Raw genomic sequence first — 10,000 nt, 5'->3', positions numbered from 1 at the left:
GAGGTAACGCGTCCGCCTTGGAAGCGAGAAGAATCTGAGCGCGCTGGTTCGAATCACGGCTCAGCCGCCGATATTTTCACCCCCTCCACTAGACCTTGAGTGGTGGACTGGACGCTAGTCATTCGGATGAGACGATAAACCGAGGTCCCGTGTGTGCTAGCATGCACTTAGCGCATGTTAAAGAACCCACGGCAGCAAAAGGGTTGTTCCTGGCAAAATTGTGTAGAAAAAAATCCACTTCGATAGGAAAAAAAGAAATAAAACTGCACGCAGGAAAAAAATACAAGAAAAAAATGGGTGGCGCTATAGTGTAGCGACGCGCTCTCCCTGGGGAGAGCAGCCTGAATTTCACACAGAGAAATCTGTTGTGATAAAAAGAAATACAAATACTTTCTTCTAAATTTTCTCTTCTTTTTTCCTTCGTGTTTTTCTTCTATCAGGCCGATTACTCTGGTGATAATAAATTTAATCTCATGTTAATATTGATATTAGCATTTTTTTTTACTATATTGTGTACTGTTTGTTTATTTGTTTCATTTCATTATTTCATTACTTACTGTTCATGAATGTTATTTGATACAATTGATAATCTGGTTCATCAGCCGTCATGATAAAATTGAAGTGTAACGTTGTGAGCACAGTATAGGCTTTAAGCTTGTTGATGCTCTTTTGTCATTCATTGCATTGTAATCATGTGTATTGTTGAATAACTAAAGATTATTTAAACCCAATACAAATACATATACACATATACAGGGGTGAGCGGGGCAGCACGGGTACGTCTGGTGAATGGGGGCAGCCCCAGTCAAGGTCGGGTGGAGCTGAACGTCAACGGCACGTGGGGCACGGTGTGTGACGACCTGTGGGACTACCATGACGCCGCTGTCGTCTGTGCTATGCTCGGGTTCCCCAGGTAGATATTTGGGCATCGCTACGTGGAGGAAGGGGGAGGCGGGGGGGTGGGGGGAGCAGCGCTCGGTTTACTTATGTTTCTTTACTTACTTGTTTATGAATAAGTTATTTGATACAAATGATGATAATTATAATTATGGTTCCTCAGCCGTCGTGTTGAATTTGAATTGCAAACGTGTGAGCTAAGTGTAAGTTTTATCAAGCTTGTTGATGCTGTTTTTGTCTTTGTTTGCATTGTAATCATGTGTACCGTTGGGTTACGCTGCTCGTCAGGCATCTGCTTGGCAGATGTGGTGTAGCGTATATGGACTTGACCGAACGCAGTGACGCCTCCTTGAGCGACTGATACTGATACTGATACTGTACCGTTGAACAATCAAAGATTATCTAAACCTACGCTTGACGTATATTCACAGATTGATTTAAGTCTCAAATCCCTGAAGTGAATGTTATTTGATACAATTGATAATATGGTTCATCAGCCGTCATGATAAAATTGAAGTGCAACGTGAACTGAAATCATCTTCAGTGTTGACGATCTTCAGCAGTCCATTGCTAATGTATGACTTTTTCAACTCCTTGTTAAATAGTCCAGTTGGTTCGCTGTTATAGTTGTTAGTTTTTCATTTGAAATATGTTATATTGTTATTTTTTTGTGTGTGTTTTTTTAAACAAAACGTAAATCAATAATTTTCACACACACACACACACACACACACACACACTCTTTCACTTACTCGTATGTGTACACAGTAATTCCCCCCCCCTCCCCCTCCTCCCACTCGATTTTTTTCCTTCCCTCGTATAATATCACTTACAGTGAAAAGACGTTAAACTAAAGAACGAACGTAAGCTTACAGCTGGGCCAAAAGGAAAGTGAGAGCTGTTTGATCAAATGGTTTATACATAAACTGCAATGGGGAATCATTTACAGCTTAGTCTTTTGTGAAGGACCATGACTCTCAAACTAGGAGGCGAAGGCTTATCCACTGCAATGAGAATCCATTTACAGCTTAGTCTTTTGTGAAGGACCATGACTCTCAAACTAGGAGGCGAAGGCTTATCCACTGCAATGAGAATCCATTTACAGCTTAGTCTTTTGTCAAGGACCATGACTCTCAAACTAGGAAGCGAAGGCTTATCCACTGCAATGAGAATCCATTTACAGCTTAGTCTTTTGTGAAGGACTATGACTCTCAAACTAGGAGGCGAAAGCTTATCCACTGCAATGAGAATCCATTTACAGCTTAGTCTTTTGTGAAGCTCTGTGACTCCTGATATTAGGAGGCGAGATTGCACTGGCTATTGGTGCTGCAGCCTGGGGGGGGGGGAGTTGGCCTTTTGGAAACCACCCCCACACCAACTGTCCTAAAAATTAAAAAAAAACCTTGGCCGAGAGAGTGGGATGTAATTTGGGCAAGACACTCTCCACTATAATCAAACTCTAGCCCAGATAGTCAGGGAGAGCAGACTGCCTCCTCTGCTGCTCTGGTAGTCATAGTCGGACACTATTGTCTTACATAGTAGTGGCTGTCTTCAGTCAGAAAGACCTAACTCCAAACGCTGTACTAAATACAAAGAGTGGTTCGCGCAGCAGGCTGCATACACAAGTAGACCTGTGTGAGTTCGGGCTGTAATCATCAGAACAGCAGAGGAGGCAATTGCTGTCCCGACTATCTGGGCTAGAATTTGATTGTGGATGGAAAGTGTGTTGCCCAAGTTACATCCCCGCTCTCTCGGCCAGAGGGCGACAGGCTAAAGGCCAACTAGCCCCCCGAGTGATGGAGTCTCCCGTCGGACCGACGGATGAGTAGGCAGGCAGGCTTATCTGTCGGTGTGTGTCCTCATGTGGGAGAAGAGGCCGATTGTGGATGCGCAGCACTTCCCACATGTGTTGCAAGGGAAAACGTCTCCAGAAGTTGAGCCCTGCTTCCTTCGCTCACGCTTCTCCTTAATGGCCAGCGTTCTCTTGTTTTCAAACGTCTTTATGCCACTAGAGCACAGCATCCTCCGGCGAGAGCGGTCAAGGGCATCAGTTTCCCAGGAAGCGATGACTATGTCACAGGCTTTGAGGTTTGTCTTCAAGGTGTCCTTGAAGCGCTTGCAGGGTCTTCCAAGTTCGCGGTGGCCTTCCTTAAGCTGGCCATACAAAATCATCTTCGGGATCCTGCTGTCTGTCATGCGGACAACGTGTCCTGTCCAGCGTAGCCGGCACTGGATCAGCAGGCTTTCGATGCTGGGCAGGCCACTCCCCTCTAGGAACTGGAGGTTGGAGACCCTGTCTTGCCACTTTATGCCGAGGATCTTTCGTAGGCATCTCTGGTGAAACTGCTCAAGTTGTTGAATGTGACGGCGATACGTCGTCCATGTTTCACAGCAGTACAACAAGGTGGTCAGCACAACAGCTGTGTAGGTTTGCATCTTGGTGCTGAGCCTGATGCCTTTGTTGTACCACAGCCTGTTGTTGAGTCTGCCAAAGGCGGAGCTGGCCTTGGCGATGCGCAGCGTCACTTCTGCATCAAGGGCTCCGTTGCTGCATAGGGTGCTGCCCAGGTTGCAAAACTTGTCGACTGACTTGATCTCTGTGTCATCGATTTTGATTGCAGTCCCCCGAGACTACAGCGCTAAAAGCCAGTGTTATCTTGCCCCCTACTCTGAGAGTCACAGTCCTTCACAAAAGACTTAATTAAGTAGTAAATTATTTCACATTGCAGTGGAGAAACCATTGACCATAGTAGTAGTAGTAGTAGTAGTTTCATTGTTGTAGTCATCATCATCATCATTATCATTAGTAGTAGTAGTAGTGTTATCATTATCATTAAGCTTATCATCATCATCGTAATCATAACAATCATCATCGTAATCATCATAATCATCATCATCAGTATTTGTCGTAGTAATATCACAATCATCGTTATTATTGTGATTATTATTATTATTATTGCTGTTGTTGCTGTCATTGTTGCCATTGTTATTGCTATATAGTATTAAGCTTATCATCAGCATTTTTTTAAAATTATATTATCATCGTCATAGTTATTATAACTATCATCATTTTCATCATCATTGTTATCATCATCATCATCATCATCATCATCAATATTATTATCATCATCATTATTATCGTCTTCTTCTTCTTCTTCTTCATTGTTATTTCAAATCAACATTATTATTATCATTATCACTACCGTCACTATCATCATCATCATCATCATCATCAGTAGTAGTAGTAGTAGGAGCAGCAGCAGCAGTAGTAGTAGTAGTAGTTGTTGTTGTTGTATCATGATTATTAGTAGTATTAGTATAGTATTATTATTATCATTACCATCATCATCATGATTATTATTATTATTATTATTATTATCATCCTCAGCATCATCAGCAGCTTCACCATCATCATTATTATTGTCGTTGTTGTTGTTGTTATGATGATATAATATCATCATTATCACTAACATTTACTATCAACATTATTATCACCGTCATCATCACCACCACCACCACCATCATCACAATCATCCACCCACCACCCACCACCCACCTACCCACCTGCCCACCCTTTCCTGTGTTCCCCCCCCCCACCCCAGGACCTCGGCCAGACCCACCACCCAGGCCCAGTTCGGGGAGGGCAGCGGGCCCATCCTGCTGGACGACGTGCAGTGCACGGGGAGCGAGGAGACACTGCTCCAGTGCCGGGCCAAGCCCATGGGCGTCCACAACTGTGCCCACCGGGAGGACGCCGGAGTCATCTGCTCCTCCTGTGAGTTAACCCCGGTAACCCCCCGTAACCGCCGTACCTCCTGGAGGGTGCGGGGGTGGGGGTGGAGAGTGGTGGAGTGAAGTGGGGAAGAAGTGGAGGGGACGAGAAAGGAGGAGGAGGACGAGGAGGGGGTTGAGAAGGAGGAGGAGGACGAGGAGGGGGTTGAGAAGGAGGAGGAGGACGAGGAGGGGGTTGAGAAGGAGGAGGAGGGGGTTGAGAAGGAGGAGGGGGGTTGAGAAGGAGGAGGACGAGGAGGGGGTTGAGAAGGAGGACGAGGAGGGGGTTGAGAAGGAGGAGGAGGACGAGGAGGGGGTTGAGAAGGAGGAGGAGGGGGTTGAGAAGGAGGAGGACGAGGAGGGGGTTGAGAAGGAGGAGGAGGAGGGGGTTGAGAAGGAGGAGGAGGACGAGGAGGGGGTTGAGAAGGAGGAGGAGGACGAGGAGGGGGTTGAGAAGGAGGAGGAGGAGGACGAGGAGGGGGTTGAGAAGGAGGAGGAAGAGGGGATTGAGGAGGAGGAAGAGGAGGGGGTTGAGAAGGAGGAGGAGGACGAGGAGGGGGTTGAGAAGGAGGAGGAGGAGGACGAGGAGGGGGTTGAGAAGGAGGAGGAGGAGGACGAGGAGGGGGTTGAGAAGGAGGAGGAGGGGGTTGAGAAGGAGGAGGAGGGGGTTGAGAAGGACGAGGAGGGGGTTGAGAAGAAGGAGGAGGGGGTTGAGAAGGAGGACGAGGAGGGGGTTGAGAAGGAGGAGGAAGAGGGGGTTGAGAAGGAGGAGGAGGAGGACGAGGAGGGGGTTGAGAAGGAGGAGGAGGAGGACGAGGAGGGGGTTGAGAAGGAGGAGGACGAGGAGGGGGTTGAGAAGGAGGAGGAGGGGGTTGAGAAGGAGGAGGACGAAGAGGGGGTTGAGAAGGAGGAGGAGGGGGTTGAGAAGAAGGAGGAAGAGGGGATTGAGAAGGAGGAGGAAGAGGGGGTTGAGAAGGAGGAGGAGGGGGTTGAGAAGGAGGAGGAAGAGGGGGTTGAGAAGGAGGAGGAGGGGGTTGAGAAGGAGGAGGAGGACGAGGAGGGGGTTGAGGAGGAGGAGGACAAGGAGGGGGTTGAAAAGGAGGAGGAGAAGAAGACGAAGAAGAAGTAGGAGTAAAAGTAGAAGAAGGAGGAGGTAGAAAAAGAGGAGGAGGAGGAAAAGAAGAAGGAGGAAGAAGAGGAGGAGGTGGAGAAGAAGAAGGAGGAGGAGAAAGAGAGAAAGAAGAAGAAGAAGAGCGAAAATCAGAAAGGGACGGGGACACGCAGAGAGAGAAGGGGGGGGGTTAGGGGGGTGAGGGGGGGGGCCGGAAGGCGTGGGATTGTGGGGGAGGAGGGGGCAAGTAGAGAGCAGATGGAACTAAAGAGATGAGCTCGATAGATACATTAATCATTTTAATCGATGAATCATACCGAAAAAAACAAACTTAGATTGATTAACCAGTTTATGCAACATACTGCAATAGGAGTGAAAGGATAATTAAAACTTGAAACTTGTGGTGTGTGTGTGTGTTTGTGTGTGTGTGTGTGTGTGTGGTGTGGTGTGGTGTGGTGTGTGTGTGTGGTGTGGTGTGGTGTGGTGTGTGTGTTTATGTGTGTGTGGTGTGGTGTGTGTGGTGTGGTGTGTGTGTGTGTGTGTGTGTGGTGTGGTGTGTGCGTTTGTGTGTGTGGTGTGGTGTGTGTGGTGTGGTGTGGTGTGTGTGTTTGTGTGGTGTGGTGTGTGTGTTTGTGTGTGGTGTGGTGTGTGTGTTTGTGTGTGTGTGGTGTGTTTGTGTTTATGTGTGTGGTGTGTGTGTTTGTTTGGTGTGTGTTTGTGTGTGTGTGTGTGGTGTGGTGTGTGTGTTCGTGTGTGTGGTGTGTTTGTGTTTATGTGTGTGGTGTGTGTGTTTGTGTGGTGTGTGTGTGTGGTGTGGTGTGGTGTGTGTGTTTGTGTGTGTGTGGTGTGTGTGTGTGTGTGTGGTTTGGGTGTGGTGTGGTGTGGTGTGGTGTGTGTGTTTGTGTGGTGTGGTGTTGTGTGTGTGGTGTGGTGTTTGTGTGTGGTGTGTGTGTTTGTGTTTATGTTTGTGTGGTGTGGTGTGGTGTGGTGTGTGTATTTGTGTGGTGTGGTGTGTGCGTTTATGTGTATGTGTGTGTGGTGTGGTGTGTGTGTTTGTGTGTGTGGTGTGTGTGGTGTGGTGTGTGTGTGTGGTGTGGTGTGTGTGTGGTGTGTGTGTTTGTGTGTGTGGTGTGGTGTGTGTGTGGTGTGGTGTGGTGTGTGTGTTTGTGTGGTGTGTGTGTTTGTGTGTGTGGTGTGTTTGTGTTTATGTGTGTGGTGTGTGTGTTTGTATGGTGTGTGTTTGTGTGTGTGTGTGGTGTGGTGTGGTGTGTGTGGTGTATGTGTGTGTGGTGGTGTGTGGCGTGTGTGTGTGTGGTGTGTGTGTGTGGTGTGTGTGTGTGTGTGATGTGGTGTGTGTGTGGCGTGTGTGTGTGTGGTGTGGTGTGTGCGTTTGTGTGTGTGGTGTGTGTGGTGTGGTGTGGTGTTTGTGTGGTGTGGTGTGTGTGTGGTGTGGTGTGTGTGTTTGTGTGTGTGGCGTGTGTGTGTGTGTTTGTGTGTGTGGTGTGTGTGTTTGTGTGTGTGGTGTGTTTGTGTTTATGTGTGTGGTGTGTGTGTTTGTGTGTGTGGTGTGGTGTGTGTGTTCGTGTGTGTGGTGTGTTTGTGTTTATGTGTGTGGTGTGTGTGTATGTGTGGTGTGTGTGGTGTGGTGTGGTGTGGTGTGGTGTGTGTGTTTGTGTGTGTGTGGTGTGTGTGTGTGTGGTGTGGTGTGGTGTGGTGTTTGTGTGTGGTGTGTGTGGTGTGTTTGTGTTTATGTGTGTGTGTGGTGTGTGTGTTTGTGTGTGTGGTGTGTTTGTGTTTATGTGTGTGTTTGTGTGGTGTGGTGTGTGTATTTGTGTGGTGTGGTGTGGTGTGGTGTGGTGTGTGTGTTTATGTGTATGTGTGTGTGGTGTGGTGTGTGTGTTTTTGTGTGTGGTGTGGTGTGTGTGTGGTGTGTGTGTTTGTGTGCGTGTGGTGTGTGTGGTGTGGTGTGTGTGTGTGTTTGTGTGGTGTGGTGTGTGTGTTTGTGTGTGTGGTGTGTTTGTGTTTATGTGTGTGGTGTGTGTGTTTGTGTGGCGTGTGTTTGTGTGTGTGTGTGTGGTGTGGTGTGTGTGTTCGTGTGTGTGGTGTGTTTGTGTTTATGTGTTTGGTGTGTGTGTTTGTGTGGTGTGTGTGTGTGTGTGGTGTGGTGTGGTGTATGTGTTTATGTGTGTTTATGTGTGTTTGTGTGGTGTGGTGTGGTGTGGTGTGTGTGTTTGTGTGTGTGGTGTGGTGTGTGTGTGTGGTGTGGTGTGGTGTGGTGTGTGTGTGTGTGTTTATGTGTGTGGTGTGTGCGTGTGGTGTGGTGTGTGTGTTTGTGTGTGTGGTGTGTGTGTGGTGTGGTGTGTGTGTGTGGTGTGGTGTGGTGTGTGTGTGGTGTGGTGTGGTGTGTGTGTTTATGTGTGTGGTGTTTGTGTGGTGTGGTGTGAGTGGTGTGGTGTGTGTGTTTGTGTGTGTGGTGTGGTGTGTGTGTGTGGTGTGGTGTGGTGTGTGTGTGTGTGTGTTTATGTGTGTGGTGTGTGCGTGTGGTGTGGTGTTTGTGTTTATGTGTGTGGTGTGTATGTTTGTATGGTGTGTGTTTGTGTGTGTGTGTGGTGTGGTGTGGTGTATGTGTGTGTGTGTTTATGTGTGTGGCGTGTGTGGGTGTGGTGTGTGCGGTGTATGTGTGTGTGTGTGTGTGTGTGTGTGTGTGTGCACGTGCAGCCACCGACCAGATACGGCTGTACCCCGGCCCGGACAGGGGCCGCCTGGAGGTGCTGCACAACGGCACGTGGGGCACGGTGTGTGACGACTACGTCACCGGGGTCAACGGACAGAACGTGGCGCAAACGGTGTGCCGACAGCTGGGACTGCCCTAGTGAGGGGGGTTTCCTTCTTCTGGTGTCGGTGGTGGTGATTGTGGTGGTGGTGATGTTGGTGTTTTGGGTGGTGGTGGTGGTGGTGGTGGTGATGATGGTGGTGGTTGTGGGGGTGGTGGTGTTTTTGGTGGTGGTGGTGGGGGTGGTGGTGATGGTGTTGGAGTTGTTCACGTTCTTGTTTGTGTGTGTGTGTGTGCGTGTGTGTGTGTGTGTTCTTTTTGTAGATGTGGTGATGCGTGATTTGTATGTGTATAATGATGAAGAGAAGAAGGAGAAGGAGGAGGAGGAGAAGATGAAGTAGAAGAAGAAGAAAACACGTACACGACATGACCATGATGTGCATTTTCTCTGGCACTGGCAGCACGGGTGCCATGGCGGTGTCGCAGGCAGCGGAAGGGGGGAGTGGCAGAGGACCGATCTGGCTGGACACTCTGCGATGCGCGGGCGGCGAGAGCAGCTTCTTCCAGTGCACTCACGACCCTTGGGGCCTCAACGACTGCGACCACTCCGAGGACCTGGGCATCATCTGCGCCCAGGGTGAGTCACACCGGGTGTGGTGTGGTGTGTGGTGTGGTGTGGATTGGTGTGTTCTGGTGTGTTGTGGTGTGGTGTGTGAGTCACACCTGGTGTGATGTGGTGTGGTTGTAGTGGGGTGGGGTGGGGGGGTGGGGTGTGTGTTGTGGATTGGTGTGTTCTGGTGTGGTGTGGTGTGTGAGTCACACCTGGTGTGGTGAGGTTGTGGTGTGGTGTGTGTTGTGTTGTGGATTGGTGTGTTCTGGTGTGGTGTGGTGTGGTGTGGTGTGTGAGTCACACCTGGTGTGGTGTGGTGGTGTGGTTGTAGTGGGGTGGGGTGGGGTGTGATTGGGTGGGGTGTGGTGTGTGAATTGCACCGGGTGTGGTGTGGTGTGGTGTGAGTCACACCTGGTGTGGTGTGGTGTGGTTGTAGTGGGGTGTGGTGTGGTGTGGTGTGAGTCACACCTGGTGTGGTGTGGTGTGGTTGTAGTGGGGTGTGGTGTGGTGTGTGAGTCACACCTGGTGTGGTGTGGTGTGGTGTGGTGTGTGAATCACACTGGGTGTGGTGTGGTGTGGTTGTAGTGGGGTGTGGTGTGGTGTGGTGTGTGAATCACACTGGGTGTGGTGTGGTGTGGTGTGGTGTGGTGTGTGAGTCACACTGGGTGTGGTGTGGTTTGTTGTGGTGTGGTGTGTGAGTCACACCGGGTGTGGTGTGGTGTGGTGTGGTTGTAGTGGGGTGTGGTGTGTGAGTCACACCGGGTGTGGTGTGGTGCGGTGTGTGAGTCACACTGGGTGTGGTGTGGTGCGGTGTGTGAGTCACACTGGGTGTGGTGTG

The 10,000-nt window shown here is 49.4% G+C and overlaps 1 protein-coding gene across 3 annotated transcripts in view; it reads left to right on the top strand.

The window, feature by feature from the left end:
* The window catches only part of LOC143275840 (scavenger receptor cysteine-rich type 1 protein M160-like), a 134,696-nt gene that overhangs the window by 90,523 nt on the left and 34,173 nt on the right, over nt 1-10,000 (top strand). For all 3 annotated transcript variants that reach the window (XM_076580130.1, XM_076580129.1, XM_076580128.1), the window contains 4 exons: nt 757-913; nt 4,500-4,672; nt 8,498-8,651; nt 9,014-9,189. In XM_076580130.1, the coding sequence (XP_076436245.1) occupies nt 757-913; nt 4,500-4,672; nt 8,498-8,651; nt 9,014-9,189 (660 nt within the window). The remainder of the gene's footprint in view (nt 1-756; nt 914-4,499; nt 4,673-8,497; nt 8,652-9,013; nt 9,190-10,000) is intronic.

Source organism: Babylonia areolata, chromosome 31 (assembly GCF_041734735.1).
Source record: "Babylonia areolata isolate BAREFJ2019XMU chromosome 31, ASM4173473v1, whole genome shotgun sequence".
NCBI classification, from domain to species: Eukaryota; Metazoa; Mollusca; class Gastropoda; order Neogastropoda; family Buccinidae; genus Babylonia; species Babylonia areolata.
The sequence above is the reverse complement of the archived record's forward strand: the minus strand, read 5'-3'. Positions and strand labels throughout refer to the sequence as shown.